General features: G+C 37.3%; 1 protein-coding gene across 1 annotated transcript; it reads left to right on the top strand.

Annotated features, from left to right (window-relative positions):
• Positions 1–5,808: 5,808 nt before the first annotated feature.
• Positions 5,809–18,317, top strand: agtrap (angiotensin II receptor-associated protein). The gene is made up of 5 exons (XM_016241474.1): positions 5,809–5,958; positions 6,604–6,638; positions 7,179–7,290; positions 7,828–8,038; positions 16,740–18,317. Exons 1-5 carry the CDS (start codon positions 5,932–5,934, stop codon positions 16,862–16,864), a joined length of 510 nt encoding a protein of 169 aa, XP_016096960.1. The 5' UTR covers positions 5,809–5,931; the 3' UTR covers positions 16,865–18,317.
• Positions 18,318–19,102: the final 785 nt, after the last annotated feature.

Below are 19,102 nucleotides of genomic sequence, written 5' to 3'. Positions count from 1 at the left end.
GAATTACAATTCGGTCAATTCCTCTTTCTGTTATTCAAATTCCAATTCAACAATCTGACTGTGGCCAATTGAATATGAGAATTCACACTTATGAATTTAAAGTAAGCCGATTCTTAAATTATGAATTTTGCCCAACTCTGCTGTTTGTCAAAACTTACATATAAGTTTGTACAGAATCATTTGTGTCTGAATGGAAGGCTTTTTATACTGATTTATTGATGTACTACTGTGAAAAACTCCTGTATTAATGGATAATCATTTGTTTGGTTTATTTGTAATATATGCTTTATTTATTCAAGTACCAAACCGCTTCTTTTATTGAGAGATGTATCAATGTGCTCTTCTTTAACGACTGTGCGCTCTGACAGAAAGATGGATGGATGAATGAGTGATTGTTACCTGTATGGTTAGAGGGATAGAGATGGACAGAGGAGATTGAGGGAGAGATGGATGACTTGTCAGTTTAAATCACTGAGCTTCTTTATGTTCTGACACTCCTCTGCGTCCCATCACTGTCTTGATTTAACTGTTTATTAGACTTTTATGTTAGTGGAGCTGAAATGCTTTAGTCTTTGTAAAGTCTTTTCTTTCACCTTGTTTTCAACTTGAAATTTCTCACGCTCGATAAATTGTCGATTATTTTTAACTGGTATACCAGAAATAAACTTAACTAAAGGACACTAGGATCCTAACAGTTTTTTTCTCCATTACAGACGCTCTGAGACAATAGCACACTCTGATATATTATTGCAAATATTTAGGTCACAAAAATATCAAGTTTCCCTACAACCTTTCAAAACTGTGTGATTAGGAAAGACAACAGTTACATTTGAAGTAGTACACTTCATGTTACCATGCACTGCTACTGAAGGTTCATGATCTAAATGCATGGGGTTACTCTGATGACTTGCTACTTACTAGCTAATATGTGTAGTGTACATGACTGTGCTTAGTACTGTCTCCCACAATGCAACAATGATTGACTGGATATAATATAAGCTATTTTTTTTTTCTTGACTAGATGTGATATTTTCCCCAAACCAACAAAATATGCAATCCCGCCTTACAGTCGATTCTAATAGTTTTATTGGTCATGTAATTCACAGTGTTAAACGCATACACAACAATGAAACAAGTCTGAACAGGTGACGGCTCAATTGAGTTGAACAATAAAATAACTGTGGGATGGGGTTTGTGATTAACTGGTTAGGCAAAAAAAATTAATAAAAAAAAAATCATGCTCTTAGGTCAGCTATATTGTGTCATAATTTTCATCAATGCATTGACGTATTGTGACGAATGTATCAGCATCATACCCTGAGAGTACATGAGAAGTTGACAAAGGATTCCAACCATAACTGCATTAGATTCCTTGTGTAGCTACATACTTTTTCAAACTTCTCTTATAGATTTAGGTGAAATCATCCTCAGACCATGCTGGAGGATGCTTTTTCCAAGTTGAAACATCAAACCATTCTCATATAACGCATCAGTGAATTATGAAACATGATAATGAAACAAATTATAGACAGGAGAAGATACAGAAGATATGTATTTATTACTTTTGATTATGTTTTTTGAATTGTGCTGCAATATGGTTTGCAAAATAATTAGTTTGAACTTTATTGCATGATTGATCTAAACTACAGGAATTTAGATATTAATCAAAAAAGGCATTATCTGTAGGTATTAAAGATAATTTTATTAGCAAAATTACACAAAAAGGTGAACACTGGCGGTAAAGCCTAGACTTGCCATTGAATCTAGAACCTCAGGCAGTGTATGATGCCTCTGAAAAAAACTTCCTCAGAGAGCTCTATAATGCATGGATGTGTCCTCTAAACTGACTAATAGTCTGTGGCATCGTCTCTGTCCAGGGACTGGAAGGCTCTCTGCAGAGCAGGTGACCTTGCTTTCTCTGTCTTTGTGTCCTTCTGACTTCCTTGCTGTTTATTTATCTTCCCATTATCTTTGTGTATTCTGTGTCACACTTGCTTCCTGAGTATCACTGTTTCTTGTTTTTCACCTTCAATTTATCACCCCATATCAATATTTGCGAGGTAGAGTCCAAATAAATTTTTGCACATTAGTGCTAGTCAATGGACAAGGCTAGTGGGTTAATGCCACACAAGGCCTTTAAATGCCAGGGGCCTTTTAAAGCCTCAGGCTGCATGGCTCCAGACTGCAAAAGAAAACTTAACACTGGGGTCTGAGTTGCATACAGTCCGAGCTGATCATTGAAATCTCCAGGCCACTCGTGTATATGAGATAACCACTGGGCCCTCTGCAACTTTTAAATGAGGGACCCTCAGAGAGTACAGTGTGAGCTGAACAACAGGGCCCCCAGGTGACTCCACAAGCACAATGCAAGCTTAACACCAGAACTGCATGTGGGTCAATAATAAATAATAGTCTACAATAAAGAAAAAATCTTCTTAAAATGTAGTTTAAATTGGCTTTGAAATGTATATATGTATTGAAATTAAAAAAGAAAACTGAAAATGTGAAAATGGTTTTCATGTTGGTTTCACCTGGTTTTTAAAGAAAAGTTTAAATATGATGACTTTAAATATCAAATGTTGTTCAATCATCAATTTAAAAGTATATACAGTGGGTACGGAAAGTATTCAGACCCCCTTACATTTTCCACTCTTTGTTATATTGCAGCCATTTGCTAAAATCATTTAAGTTAATTTTTTTCCTCATTAATGTACACACAGCACCCCATATTGACCGAAAAACACAGAATTGTTGACATTTTTGCAGATTTATTAAAAAAGAAAAACTGAAATATCAATGACAGGTATGATGTATCATACCTCAAAATATTATTTTAAAATCCAGACATCTTGAATTGAAAAGCACATAACCAACACATATTAGAAGTTCTAAATGAATAATTCCTCTAATAATCTAACCTTTGAGAGATGGTTATTGATCCAGGTTAGCAATATATTTTTCCTACTGGCGAAAGCTAGGATACCCAGTTTAATAGGATAAAGGTTTGTTTAAAAAAATAATTAATAAATTACATTTTTGAGGAGTTGCACCATTGACATTTTACAACCTGAACTAACTGGTTGTCATAAAAGGCTCAAATTATAGACATACGGGTCAAGCAGGGTCCTCTACAGAACTGTTTAAAATTAGCAGCTGCAACAAAGATAAAAATCTAAATACATGTTACCTTCCTCCTATACCGACTGTAATTCAGTTTTGAAAAAAAAAAGCATCACACTCTTGTGCTTTTAAGAAGATCGGGCTGATGTATTTTTGATGCAGTCTCATGCTGGGCTTGGCTGGTCTGGGAGTGAGGCCACAGAAATGATATATCACATTCACACACATCCCGATTGGACACTCACTGCACAACACTGTCACCCCAGGAGCTGCATTGACTATAAAACAGTCAATAAAGCATGGGATAAGAGTGAGGGACAGCGAAAGAGATGTTTCCTTATGCACTGCTGTTGAAATGCAGTAGATGTACATTCAGTAGCTGATATTCACCGTAAGAAATCTGTGATTTAAGCAACACAGGACATTTTATTGTGTTGTGTGGTAGCAGTATGTTTTGTAACACATCAGGAAGATTCCTCCTGTTTTTTAACATCATGCGTATCAGTACAGGCTTGTGCAGATTGTATGTTTTCAACATATTCTGTAGAAGATTTGAGTGGTGTATATGCCTATATGCCATGATTTTATAGTGTTCTTCATGGTTGCCAGGACATTGCTAAGTGAGTGAAAATTAATAGCAATAAGCCACGTTTTTGAGGTATCCTTCATGACCATAGCAGCAACATGTTGGAATTAGTGACATACAAATGCTCAAATTAACTCAAATTAGGAGTTTGTTCAAACTCTAAGAATGAACAAGAGTAAAGGTGCAGACACTCTACACTTTTCGTTCCATTGGCTCGTCTATTTCTACATTATCTAGGAAATGGAAATAGGAAATGCAAGTTCATGTGAATTTTGGTGCAATCTGAAGTATACGTTTGTTGAACTCTGACCTTCAAATTTGCAAAAGTGAAGATGTCTGACCAACAGAAGATCGATATATCACGTGTGACCTCTAGCCAGAAATAAAAGAGCGAAAACTTTAAATCTGCAGGTTTGCAGCGTTTTGCAGCATATTTTTACATTTTAGATGTACTACAAACCAGTATCCACAGAAATGTTGCACGCTCAAAGTCTAGTGTGGCTTAATAGTGAAACACACACACACACACACACACACACACACACACACACACACACACGTCTGGTTTGCTATCCTTGTGGGGACTCTCCATAGGCGTAATGTTTTTTCTACTGTACAGACCATATATTCTATTGCCCTACACCAACCCTACACCTAAACCTAACTTTCTGCATTTTTAGATTTTCAAAAAACTTCATACTGTGTGATTTATTAGCTTGTTTACCTGTGGGGACCTCAATTTGAGTCCCCACCATGACACAAGTCCCCATGAGTCTGTGTGTATTCAGGTTTAAGTCCCCACCAGAATAGAAAAACAGGTAGGCCTACACACACACACACACACACACACACACACACACATACACACACACAAAACTACCTCTTATGTGCATCATAACACTATCATTTGTGAAGACAAGCCTAATATATATCAGAGGTCAAACAGGAAGATGAACCTTTTTGCCAGACTCTCAAACAACAAAGTAACTGATTTCCCATATGACATGTGAAAACCTTCCAAAGTAGGTTTTGGTTCCTCTAGCTCAGATCTGAGCTATTCGTCAGACTTAGTGACATATGCTTCCAAAGAACTTTCCCAGGTGTTATTAAAATCATGGATCACAGCTGGCTAATTGGACCAGCAGCATCTATCAAATTCAGTTTTGTTGAATTTAGTAATTTCATGTCCATAAGCATGTGTGTCTGTGTAGGAGCATTTAACAAATCATTTATGAGCACAGGCTATGTTTTATTTAGTTATGAATGAGCCAAGAGGTATGTGCAATTTATTTAGGTTGTTTCCGCTATGACAAGTCTTTAAAGGACTGCGTATTAAAATAACATGAGCCACAAAACGATGGGAGCTGAAGAATAACTTGTCAAACTCTGTTTAGATGCATTGATATTTTTCTAGAGCCAAACAACATGCACAATGACAGAAGACAAAAAGGAAAAGTAAAAAAACAAAAACAAAAAACCCTATGGATCATGAACCCTATTGATCTCTCCTATAACTTTCAGAAAACAAGATGTTATTGTAAATATGTACCGGGGTGAATCTAGAAAATTATTATGCTCTCATATGTTAAGTCAATAAGTATCGCTTTTTATTTATCCTCTTTCCTATTACTTGTTTCACTTCTGTTTCAGTTTTTATAACCATTTCTCACTATGTGTAAGTAAGTTGTTGTTTTTTATCATGTAAGTTTGGCAGTGTTATTTTTTAGGATTACTGATAAACTACTGTCGTTTGATTTGTATTATTTGTATTTGTTATTTATTTTAATTTTAGTTAAATTATGTCTGAATTTATTATGTCTGTATAGGTCTTTTATTAAGTTTTATTTTAATTTAATTTGAGTTATTTTAATACTTCAACAAACTAAATGGAAATGAAATAATATATATATTGAATTTATAAATGTGTGTGTATATATATAGTTTCTGTTGTCCTCATTTGTAAGTCTCTTTGGATAAAAGCGTCTGCTAAATGACTAAATAAAAATAAATAAAAAATAAAATATGTTCAGATGGAGTAATGAGTTGTGGGAGGTGTAGTCACATGGCTCTGGTCATGCTGGTGTCACATGGTTTATGTTTGCAGTCACTTCAGAGAGCTGAGCAAACTTCTGTTACACACAGTTACAATGAAAGTGTTTGAGGCTTCCTTTGTGAAATACTGAAAACTACAGAGGGACACAAAATCATAAAGGGGCAGTGAAACTATGGAAATACCAGCAATAAATCTCAAGGTAATGTATTTATGTCTCATTATGTTTCATTCAGTATGTGTGTTGTACAGTGAGTACATTGATATAAAAAAATATCCTTTGCTAGATGATCCATCAAAACCTTAAAGATCAAAAGAAAAAGCTTGTTTTATTTAAAATATTTCTACACTTTTTATGATACAGGAAACATTAAATTTGTTAAATAATTTAGCAGTAACTTAATTATCTATTACCTATTATCTATCTACCTATTATCCATTAAAGCAACTTTTGGTCAGTTTTGTTACATTATTTCCTCAGTTTTGCTTATTATTATAACCAGGAACCAGTAAGATTCTGAATGGATATAGTAGTGCTGTAAATATATTTATTTTATTCATTTTGGACAGAATCGTTCTTTTGTATGGGTTCATATCCTCATCATTTTAGAAACCCATTGCATTTATTAAAGGTATTTGTATTTGTTCTGGGCACTGTGAACTTTAGAGATGCCCCAGATCATAGGTGCAGCAACATTTTGGGCATGTAAGCCCAAAAAGGCCCATGACTGAATGTTTACTGGGTTTGAGCCACGGCCTATGTCTAGGGAACAGATTTGTACATTTACTCATGAGCTGCACTGTGTGTGTGTGTGTGTGTGTGTGTGTGTGTGTGTGTGTTCTGCAGGCCATCGTGTTGGCTCACTGGTTACTGACAATCTGGTGAGAGTTCTGGTGCATTTGCCTTTCTCGTTTCTGTTTTCCCACACTAACCTGAGGAATTTCACCATTAGTAAAACTTTATTATCCAGTTTTTAGTGCAACAGAAATGGAAATATATTTCTTCTCCAGACTAAAAAATTCAAGCCTCTAAATGTGTGTGTATTTATAACATTTGAAGCCATTTTCATATTGTATTGTATTAATAAATTATGTAACAGATTAATTTGAATTAATTTGAATTGATCTCTTCTCTCAGTTAGTGTGGTACATTGTCTGTAGTAGCAGCTGGAGCTATGCTGGCTGCACAGGTCACGGAAATATGCTTTGAATTTAGGTGGTACTTGAAGCTTGAATGCTCCGACAGTAGAAAAATGGCTTATTATAAAATGTATGTATGGATCAGAGGACAATGAAGTTTTCATTTGCTCTATTTTTTTAAAAATCACTTTATTGTTTTATTTATTTTAGCAAACTGAGTTATATTGACAGCCCTAATTAAAATATTAGTCTTAAAAGGTTTTAATCCATGTTTGTATGCAGGGCATGTTCGATCACCTGGCTTCCTACTTCTTACGTGTTGGGGAACGTGAGTGCCCTTGCAGTGGGAGTGTGGGCCATTGCACAGAGAGACTCCATAGATGCTGTATTAATGGTAGGTGTGACTTTTTTTCCATCCAAGAAGAACATGATTTTTAGGTCATGAAGGCTTAAAGACAAACATTTTATTCAATATTGATGACAGATGGGAAATCCACAGCTTGAGTCTTGCATAGCCAGAATTTTGACTATAAGGTCTGGTCCACATTACAGTTAACTGTCGGGATAAACCACCCTCTTAGACAGGAAAAGAGCATCTGACTGACGTGTAAAGCAAGAAATTACAGTTTGTTTGGTTTTTGTGTGCCATTTAGGGGTGAGTTTATCTGAAATAGATTGTGTAATGTGTATAATGTGTAATGCATAAAATTTTATTATACTTGTAACTTAGTTTGAATTAATTTGAATTAGTGTTCTTCCTGATACAAAAAATCTGTGTCCTCCTCCCCGAAAGTTGTCTAAAGCCAGCCAATCAGATTCGAGTTTACGAGATGGCCTATGAGCATGCTGAGATTATTTTTTGACCTTCTTATGTTCTTGTACATAGTATATTTGCCATACTAATATTTGATCTCTTCTCTCCTTCATTCAGTTCTTGATTGGGTTGGCAGTGACCATCCTGACTGACATTGTTCATTTTGGGCTGTACTATGCGGAGGTTAGAAGCCATTATGAGAGAAACCTGGGCTTGTTCCGCTTTTGTGGGGGCATGGCCATCCTGAGCCTGCTGCTCAAACCTGTTTCCTGCATCTTTGTCTACCAGATGTACCGTGAGCGGGGTGGCGAATACAACGTCAACTTCGGTAAGTGGGTGACCGAAGGCCCGGGGGAGAAAGAATAGAAGAAAGTGACTGATTAATTTTGGTTCAGAGTGCTTTCTGATGCATGTGAAAGTCTTTCTGTGAGGTTAAAATGCCAGCATTGTTTGCTTTGGTTTGTTTAAAGCATTATTGAGTCTATTTTAGGCACTATAATTCCTAGCTCACTGATTGTGGAGCACAAGCAGAGTATTTCACTCAAAATGGCAAGCAAAATGAGTAAAAAGAGGAGCGTTTAATTGAGTTTTAGGGCTGGTCAAAAGGCAGATGCCTGAAAGAGCGGCCCACAGAAAAGACAAGAGACAGACAGCTTGACTGATCTCTGCAGTCTGAAAAAAAGGGCTTGGGCCTAAAAGGATCATATGGAGCATATGTTGCACAAAAATTACATGTTTTTTTTTTTGTTGAGTATCATAGACCACTTGTATGATTACAGTATGATAAAAAACATGGACACCTCAGTTTTATTCAACTGAGCAAAAATATGAAATTTGACGTAAATATCAGTTGCTGATATTTATCTGGTCAAAAAGTAAGATGAAATTCAAATGGTTTGCATTGTAAATCAATGAGATCTTTATAACATGATAGCAGACTATTTACACAAAATACATATAAATATCAGTTGTCACTCTATGGGCCCTATCATGCAGCTGGCGCAATGCGGCGCTAGGCACGACGCATGTGGTTTTTGCTAGTTTCAGCCCGAGGCAGTTGTCATTTTCACATCCTGCGCCACGTTGTTTAAATAGCAAATGCATTTGTGCTCATTTGTGTGCCCATGGGCATGCTGGTCTGAAAACGAGGTGTGTTCAGGTGCATTACTGGCGCGTTGCTATTTTGAGGCAACTGAAATAGACTGCGCCATTGACCAACAAAAATCTTGTCTAAAGTCTGGCGCAATATTTTATTATTTAATTTAATTTAAAGAGCGTTAGTAATATGCGCCTATAGGCGGGTGAACAACGCGTGTACACTTTGCTTATTACACACACAGGTATGTGCAGCAGCACACAAACATTTTTAAAAATTAAAGGATTAAAATGTAAAAGATTATTATTGTGTAGGCTACATAAATATAAAAATGCCTACATGTCATAATGGATAGTCATTGCATGCATCAAAATTAGGCTACCTATTTTCTCACGCACAAGCAGCTCTGTTTCCTCTCTGGAGACACTCTTTGCACTTGCAAATTCCGCTGTGTAAATAGCGAATACGCCATGGCGTGAGCATCATGCACATTATGCCCAAAAGACACCCATTACTCATGAATAGAATAGGTACAACCCTTTTAGACCATGCGCCGGGCGCCGACCATTTTTCCCGTCATTAAACTAGCAAAAGTGGATTCGGACACGCCCTAAGTGCACCTACGCCGTGCGCTTTAGACCTTGCGCTTAGATCATTGAAATAGGGCCCTATATCTCCAAATAATATGTCTTATTAGCAGGGTCGGACTTAGTGATTTGGGGCACCTAAGCAAATTTCAGGTATGGGGCCCCAACACAATAACTTTGTCATCTTTTACATCTAACCCTTATTTTGCTCACTCTCTCTCTCTCTCTCTCTCTCTCTCTCTCTGTCATAGTTTATAGTTTATTTACCTCTTCACAACTTAAGTAAACAATTAGTCAACCTGATGGTGTTTTAAAGCCATACTAGGCTTATTTTTTGTCAGATCACAAAAGAAGACATTATCTTAAAAAAGCTTGCACTTGTCCATTTAATGAATTGTAACCTTCTTCAATCTTTTTACAAAAAGGATTCAAATAAAATTATCCCATGCAACTCATTCCATATTCCAATGTTCTTATGGCATACGTTAGGGTTTGCCAAGAAACGAATCGAAAATGTAATCTATTATTAAGTGAAAATCTCCAGTCATCGCATTCATGCATTTGTATGAGTGCGCAACAGTTTGCGCCGGTGCGCATAAAAGCACACAAGTGAGTCATTTTTAAAAGATTATTATTGTGTAGGCTACATAAATATAAAAATGCCTGCATGTCATAGGCTAATGAATTGTCATTGCATGCATTTAGATCCGTTTCCTCTCTGGAGACGATTTCTGTCTTTGCGCTTGCAAATTCCGCCGTGTAAATAGCAAATTCGCCATGGCGCGAGCGCAACTGGCTCTTGAAGGGAATGGGAGATGAGACTCTGATTGGTTTATTGCACGTTATGCACAAAACACACCCATTACTCATCAATAGAATAGGGACAACCCTTTTAGACCATGCGCCTGGCGCGCAGACCGTTTTTCCCGTCGTTAAACTAGCAAAAGTGGATTCGGACACGCCCTAAGTGCACCTACGCCGTGCGCTTTAGACCTTGCGCTTAGATCATTGAAATAGGGCCCTATATCTCCAAATAATATGTCTTATTAGCAGGGTCGGACTTAGTGATTTGGGGCACCTAAGCAAATTTCAGGTATGGGGCCCCAACACAATAACTTTGTCATCTTTTACATCTAACCCTTATTTTGCTCACTCTCTCTCTCTCTCTCTCTCTCTCTCTCTCTGTCATAGTTTATAGTTTATTTACCTCTTCACAACTTAAGTAAACAATTAGTCAACCTGATGGTGTTTTAAAGCCATACTAGGCTTATTTTTTGTCAGATCACAAAAGAAGACATTATCTTAAAAAAGCTTGCACTTGTCCATTTAATGAATTGTAACCTTCTTCAATCTTTTTACAAAAAGGATTCAAATAAAATTATCCCATGCAACTCATTCCATATTCCAATGTTCTTATGGCATACGTTAGGGTTTGCCAAGAAACGAATCGAAAATGTAATCTATTATTAAGTGAAAATCTCCAGTCATCGCATTCATGCATTTGTATGAGTGCGCAACAGTTTGCGCCGGTGCGCATAAAAGCACACAAGTGAGTCATTTTGAAATTAATGAGAGGATTCGCGAGCTTGCAGAACTCGGCACTTGACAAAAACTTGCTCTCCAGAACACAAATACACAGTGGAGCGTTTGCCAAATATGTTTCGCCAGTATCAGATGGGGCCCCCTAATTCCCCGGTTACCTCGCTTATTGGTTAAGTCCACCCCTGCGTGGTACAATGAAATTTAGTTTTATGATCAAAACCCTGTATTTTTTTTTGTGTGGGGCAAAACATTTAATGCAAGTACAATGATGAATGACAGATTGACAAATAAATGTTCCTCAAAAGTTTGATGCATCATATTGAATACATTTTAATATAATTTTTTCGAAAAAATTATGTATGGATAATTAAACTTAAGTTGCTTCAGTCCAGTAAGTGTTCATCTTAAAATATTGTTTAGTTATTTGATTCCATGTTTATGTATTCTTATTAACATATTCTATGTTTACTTTATAAAAATCATTAAGATTTTCATTAAGCTCTGAGCGCCATTTTGTCAGAATCTTTCGACTGAAGCGACAGCCATTGATTCGCATGCAGCCTTATATAACACAACAGCCTACGCAATGCTCATTCCCTTATGTCAGCGAACTGAGGTTACGTTAGTAACCAGAGCATTCCATTTTGAACGATCTCTCCCGTTGCATTGACACGCTTATGGGGAATGTGTCCAATGGTGCTGTGCTATTAGCAAGTGCACAACGAAGCCGCTCTGCGAGCCCAGCCCTGGAGCACTCTTACTGAGGGCTCCTGTAAGCATGAGTCAATAATGAGACCCAAGCCGTTTAGGCTGAGGACTACATAACATAGCCCTCTCCACTTATAAGGGGATTAGATATAATTAAGTGGATAAAATCTGTGCCTGCATGGCAGGGACGTCCAAGTTATAAAACCTGGTAAAGGTTGACAGCGACAACCAGCTGGTGGCTGCACAAATATCACCAAATCCCGTTGGACCAAGCCCAGGAGGAGGCCATTCCTCTGGAGGAGTGGGCCCTCACCCCCATAGGGCACTGCAAGCCTTCTGAAGCGTAAGTCATGGCTATAGCATCCACTATCCTGTCTCTGCTTGTCTCGGTTTGAGGACGACTCTACAGTCGTTTGGCCCAAACTCAAGACAGAAAGCACTGACTGACAGTGCTTGCAGGTCACCCACTTGCTTGACCGATGCTAGAGCCAAAAGGAGGGCGGTCTTAAGTGACAGGGGCCATAAGTCAGCTAATTGGAGCAGCTCAAAGCAAGGGCGCCATAGGGCCCTGATGACTATAGACAAGTCCCAAGTTGGCACAGTATGAGGACGAGGAGGATTCAGTCTCTGAGCTCCCCTCAGAAACTTAACGACTAAGTCATTAGTCTAATTCTGACTGATTGGTCAGCCACGGTTTGAATGATTTGCCAAGATGGCTGTCACTTTGAGTGTGGAAGAGGTGCACCCCTTATTCAGCAGCTTTTGTAGAAAGGTTAACATGTGGGACACGTCCTCGTTCCGTGCTGCACACCAGTCAGAGAAGACTGAGCATTTAAGGGCATAAAGACATCTTCTAGAAGGAGCTCTAGCCTCCAAAATGGTATTAGTTACACTCGCGGGGAGCTGCAAAGACTCCCTTCGAGGGGCAAAACATGAAGGTTCCACAGCTCTGCCAAAAAAAGATAAAAAAAGATGCCAAATCATGCCCTTCACTTGCGAGAGAAGGTCTTCCCTCAGTGGTATCGCCCAAGTGGCTGCCGATAGCAGCTGAATTAACTGACCCGAATCATCTGACTTCCCTCACCCGTCTGATGGCATGAGGAAGCAGGGCAATCGGGGTTAAGGCGTACAGGTGAGCGCTGTACCAATCATGGGTCAGGGCATCTTGCTGTCTCGAAAAGTAGATTGGTCAGTGAAAATTGTCTTCTGAGGCGAAGAAGTTCACCTGTGCCCTCCCGAAGACAGACCAAATAATTTGAACCGTTTGGGGATGTAGTCTCCATTCTCCTGGAGCTACCTTGTCCCTGGAAAGCATGTCTGCCCCCTGGTTCATTCTGCCTGGCATATGAACTGCTCTCAGAACTCTGGCTGGTGCGGTGGAACTCATGGTGTGGAGAAGTTTGGCCTGGAACACTTGAAGCAACACCATCGTGTGAGACAACCTGGCCAGCTGCTGAATAAGCTCTGTTTGCTAGGTCTGAGGTAGTCCTGAAGAACGCAGATCATCTCACTGGCCCATGTTGTCTGCATCAGAGGCGGGGTTTCGGGCTCTTAGCTGGAACACGCCCACTCTTCAGCATCCGAAGCCATTGATGACATGGAGTCATTCAAGGTGGCTTCCTCCTCAGATGCGCCGAAGGAAATCAAGCCGCTCGCAGCCAACGAGGGGCGTTGATCCTCAAGTGTGACGCACACCAGCAAATTGAGGCGTTGGGGGGAAAGTGAAGTATGCGAGAGCTGTGCCATTGTGAGTTCACTGGAGCCTGGTGTTAAAACCTCGCTGCTCCACTGTTTCTTTCATTGATTCACTTCGCACTAATATGATCAAATAATTTCAGCACAAATCAGTTCATATACATTCATTTTGTTGGTAAGTATCCGTACTGTACATTAAACCAGTGCTTCTCAACTGATTTTCCCATGGTCATCAAGCCACGACCCACTTTATTATATATATATATAATATATAAAAAATTTGTGTTTAAAAATATATCATACCTTCATGCAAATCCTTCCCAGCTAACACACGAAGTACCAGTTTTATTGGTACTTTACTTTTATTTCACAAGTTGCGTGCTCTCTTTTGAGCTTTAGGGAAATGATATACAGCGTGCACCGCCGCATTTGCGTGTGCAATTGAAGAGTGCGTGCTACAAGCACAGTATAACGTCTGACAGGACAGGATAGTTCATTTTTCTGAGGTGAGAGACTTTTTATTTCATAAGTTACAAAAATAACGATAGAAAAATGAGGCTGACATTAAGCCTGACCGCAGATACTGAATCAGGAGAACACGTTTTCTCAGGCAGTCTTTACTTAAACTGCAAAATAAGTGTCAACAGCTTTTTTTTTTTTTTTTTCAAAATAAAAGTTTCGTATCAGAAAAACATTTAGAATTACGTTTTTTGTTGTTGATGTTGTTTCTTTGACTGTACACTCCGCGACCCACTTTTGGGTTGCGACCCACCAGTTGAGAAACACTGCAATAAACAGAACAGTGTAAAGTCAATCGTGATTATTGCATAAATTCTAGTTTTCAGGATACAAAATCCATTGGGGTTTACATGATTGTTTTACTGTAACCAGTAATGTTATTCTACTCAAGACACATTTCACTAAATTCAGGCCTGTTTTGTGTGTTTATTATTCATCTATCATCATTGTGTTTGTTCCTGTCCTTCATGCTCTGTCTTGACTGCCTGTCTTCATTCACTGCCCTGCTTGCTGTCTCGTTGTCTTCTGTATCTGTCTCTCAGACTTGGAAACATCCGTGGATAGTCGCTGCACCACAGACAGTGCTGATAGCACACTGCTCAGCCGTCGCTACTGAACCTTCCCTCCTTTTCCTCCTGCAGTCCTGTTCATCTTTCTCTAAAATAGGAAGTTGTCTTCTCTGAGCTGCCGTGGTGTATTTAATGTTGACTTATTTTCTTGCACTTCTTCACATTATGTCTTGGTATTTATGTTTTTTAGCACATCATATTATTTCCTGCATTTTAATGTCTTGTGTTAGTGTTTTTTTTGTGTGTGTTATTTGTGCATTTCCTTTTGCTTGATGTTCATTACATTTGTGTACTCTGTGTGTGTGTGTGTGTGTGTGTGTGTTCGATTACATGAGGTTTCAGAAGAATCATCAATTCTGTAAGAAGTCTCTGTCAAAATTTTAATACGCAGAAATTTACAGAATTTAGAGAGAGAGAGAGAGAGAGAGAGAGAGATCAGAGATCGCACTGTGCACACAGAGAAACATTCAGGAGCACAGAAACTTCTTGTCAACACTGCCCAGCGACTTTAATAAAATAGTTTAGATACTGGATCACTACATTATATTCCTCAGCAATGAGGAGGTAAAATCGCTGTAACTAAGTAACTAAACACACAACAACTTCATTGTTTGTAGAAATTACCATGGTAAGTTGGATAATGTACGGCTCGCGTCGGGTGGTTCTTGGCCTCCACGTTGTGCATTAAAATCGTTTTCACAAATCACAGCTAGCCATGCATTATCCCTTACATAATGGATTAATATAATATTAAATATTTACTAGCCATGCATCCAGGTTATTTCCCTGCCTATGGCCTGGGACACTAGGCTCCACGCACCCCCACAACTCGACATACAGTAGGACAAGTGGTATGGAAAACAGATGGATAAAATATTTACTATATTTCCAAATTCGTGGTTAAATTGTTCTGTAAATTTTTTTAATTATTATTATTTTACAGCAACCTGTCACATCGTCTTAAAATAAAAATAAAGGTATAAAAGACTTATAATAAAAAAGGTGTAGGATTTACTTTGATTTACTAATTGACAGAAATGGAAAGTGCAGAAGCAAAAGGAAGTAGTATTTGGTTGGTCATGTTATCAATATATCCACCCGCAAAAGTAAATATTATTGTTATTATTATTATTATTATTATTATTATTATTATGTTTTTTCTATGTAAAACATTTTAATGGGATAAAAAAATAAATAAACAGAGTGCACCTTTTAAATCTAATTTATGTTCAATAATATTGTTTGTTAATGTAATTGTTATTATTATTATAAAGTGTTAAAGAGAAAATAATGTTTTGGGTTGGTTGTGAGTCTGGGTGTAGGGTCTCTGTGTTGAAACATTCCAAGAACATTAAGAACCAAACCATGTGAAACAAGAGGCTTTATTTTCTGGCTGTATGTTGTATTTTCGGCCTGAATGGTCACAGAAGTGCTGATTTGCTACACTGTCTTAGCAGTCAATATTTGCCTGGATTTTTATTGCGCAATATAAGAGAATTGTGTTATTTTAAATTATTTATTGACACTGGATTTCTCAAGTTGTTTTATTAAATGGAAGCAATAGCAAATTGATCCCTTTTCTTCAATGATGCTTCGTTTTTACACAGCACTTTCTCATGCCTGAGATATTAGGCCTATTATGTAATTGAGAGCATTTACCTCTGTGCCTGATACGCTCACAATGCAGTGAAACCATCTCATCAATGGTATTCTGTTGAGGTGCGATGGGATTTCTTCAGTTAATCTATCATAAGGGAATCTTCAGGCTGAATAAAGAAGATTAGGCTAGCATATTGCTCCAGTGCTACCTGTGTAAATGACATATGCTGCAGATGTCCAGGAATGATATGGTGTGAACAAAACAACTGTAAGTTGTTTTGCGATGTGTGTTTAACTCACATTAACTCATGCCTGAATGTTGAACCCAATTTCATGGAAAAAACATGAATTTGTATGAATTCATATGAAGTGAATCATACTAAAATTAATATTTTTGGGGAAAAAAGCATGAAGATATGAAGGTCCACCATTAATCCCACCCCTAAACCCTTAACCGTCAATGGGACATACAAAAATGAAGGAATGAGATTGTGTATGAATTCATGCAATTTGCAAAAATGTAAAACAGCTACAAACTGCCATTAGATGTTCCATTTATGCAGCTGGAGAATGTTATTGAGTCGTTTTCAATTAGAATGCAATTTCTGAAACAAGTATAATTATGATGTATTTTATAACAATACATTTTAATAATGCAAACTGAAATTATTGTTGAGTATGCAAAGGTTCACAGTTTTTATCTTTTAATTTCAGGTTTTCCAAGGATAACTCGAAACAGAGATGCCTACCAGTCCATTGACCACCAGGACCAGTCTGGCAGCTCTGCCAGCTCCTACAACCAAGCAGAAGGTGGCAAACCTGGGCCAAGTTCCTACTAAACAAAGACCAAACCCAAGATATAACCAACCAGCTTTCTTTGCTACCAAGGCCATAATGCATAAGGAATTTTTGTTTGGTTTATGGAACTATTTTGTTTTAGAATATTATTTTTTGTATTTCATGAATACATAGTACAAGCTTCAAAAACAATGAACGAGATTTTTTGAGCAAACTATTCAAACAGCTTTACATTTGGTTGTTTTTCAGCCTGAGGTTTGTGAAGCTCATAATGTGCAGTTTCATATTAGTAAGGTCTCCTGAAGCTGTATTTTGGGGTGTTATGCTGCCAAGTGTCCATCTGTTGCTGTTGGTGAATTACTACTTATTTTCCAAGACAGTTTGTTATACTCAGCATACTGTAGTTTTTTTAATTAACTTACTTGATTTATTTTTTGTTTGCAGTGGAACTCCAACATTTGTTTATTTTGTAAATCTTTTAAGGATTCAAAAGATTCTTGTAAAACCATATGCCATGCAATCTGCTCTATATTTATGTAGTTCAATTCATAAGATTGGTCATGACTTATTTATTTGCTAAGCTGCTAAATGTGGACATCTGAGAATTGGGATTTCCTCATTTTGAGACCTATAAATGAAAAGTGATCAATTTGATTTAGGAATGACAGAAATGCATTTAGATACAAACAATTATGTTAACAAGTGTTAAGCAAACATTAAAACATGGAGATTATGTATTTTGAAGAAAATTCTGATACCAGTATCATGATATTTGTAACAGAATTAATTCACATCAATGTTGTGTTCCATGTTCGAAAGAAAGTCATATGAAATGACAAAAGCATTTTGTTTTTGGGTGAGCTATTCCTTAACACAACAGTGAGTGTAATTTTAACAGCTTCAGAAGACAATATAAGGTTTTACAAGTATGTACTTTTTTGCAGTATGTTTACATGAATAGACTGCATGACTAGATGGTCATAGTTCATGCGCAAATAAGCAGTTTAGTACATGCCAAGCTACAGTTTGAATCTGCTTAAATCCTATACTGTAGCTTGAGTTGGTATGAAATCAAGTAGTTTTCTGTACTTCTTTACATCAGTTCAATGCTATTGTTGTCTCTTGTGTGTCAGTTTGGCTTTATCTGTTAGCTGTCGAGTTAAAGTAAAGTAGCACCAGACTGACCACAGAAACCAGAACTCATATCTGAAATTTTGGGCAGCTCCCAAACCATGCTGATCGATGCAAAAAAGTGATGTCCCACACACAATTCGACAGATGCAATTAAATCACATAAGGCATTTATTTAAGGATTAGGTTACACTTTATTTTAAGGTGTCCCTGTTACTGAGCAATATTAATTAACAACATGTATATACTCTAGGTTAGGTTTAGGATTACTTGCTTCTAAGTATGCATAATGTACTTGATTTTACTACATTTACATTTACATTTAGTTATTTAGCAGACGCTTTTGCCCAGCGACTTACAAATGAGGACACTGTAAAATGAACTGTTACAAATTATTGTTTTTATTAAACTTGATTTTTTTTCTGAACATCAGCATGTGTGAGATTTAATAACAGCTGTTTCAGTTCTGTTTAGTCGACAACATCTTCTAAATTCTTTATATTCTTCTGTTCATTTCCCCAGTGTTAAGAAGCACTGATGTGTACCTCAAATATTATCTGTTCAGATTAGTTCCCACTGTTGGTTTTATATTCCTATTAGTGATATTACATGTTGTCATAGGAACGACACAGTGCTCATTTAAATTAGCTTTTGGTTTTGGGTAATGATCCAGTTTTCATTGGCAAGAGGGATCTTTTATGTGGGCTTCATCATATTGTTTTTTAAAAAATGGGGGCGATGAAAGTTATTTCAATATTTTAGTGTTCAGTATTTTAGATCTCTTTGCTAGTTCATCTGTAATTAGTAGTCATCTTATTGTAGCCATAGAGTTAGAAATCAGAAATAACTGATTTTTATCAGTACCTACAATATCATGAATATTGACCCGGCTGATAGAGTTTCTAATGTGCAGCTTTGGAACTGGCCAATCAAAATTTGAGGTCCCGAACAACTGTTGTACAATGATATTTGCAATATCTTACTTATATTTGCAATACCTAATGTGTGCTTAACCTAAACACCTAAGCCTTATTAAAGGAACCTTCTTAGATTTGAAGCAAACCATGATTTGGCCAGTTTATAATAATAATAATTATTATTATTATTATTTTAAATACTGAGGACATTTCGAAAGATGTCCTCACATT

This window comes from Sinocyclocheilus grahami, unplaced genomic scaffold, assembly GCF_001515645.1.
Source record: "Sinocyclocheilus grahami isolate Dianchi unplaced genomic scaffold, SAMN03320097.WGS_v1.1 scaffold623.1, whole genome shotgun sequence".
NCBI classification, from domain to species: Eukaryota; Metazoa; Chordata; class Actinopteri; order Cypriniformes; family Cyprinidae; genus Sinocyclocheilus; species Sinocyclocheilus grahami.
This window is presented reverse-complemented; position numbering and strand designations above follow the sequence as displayed.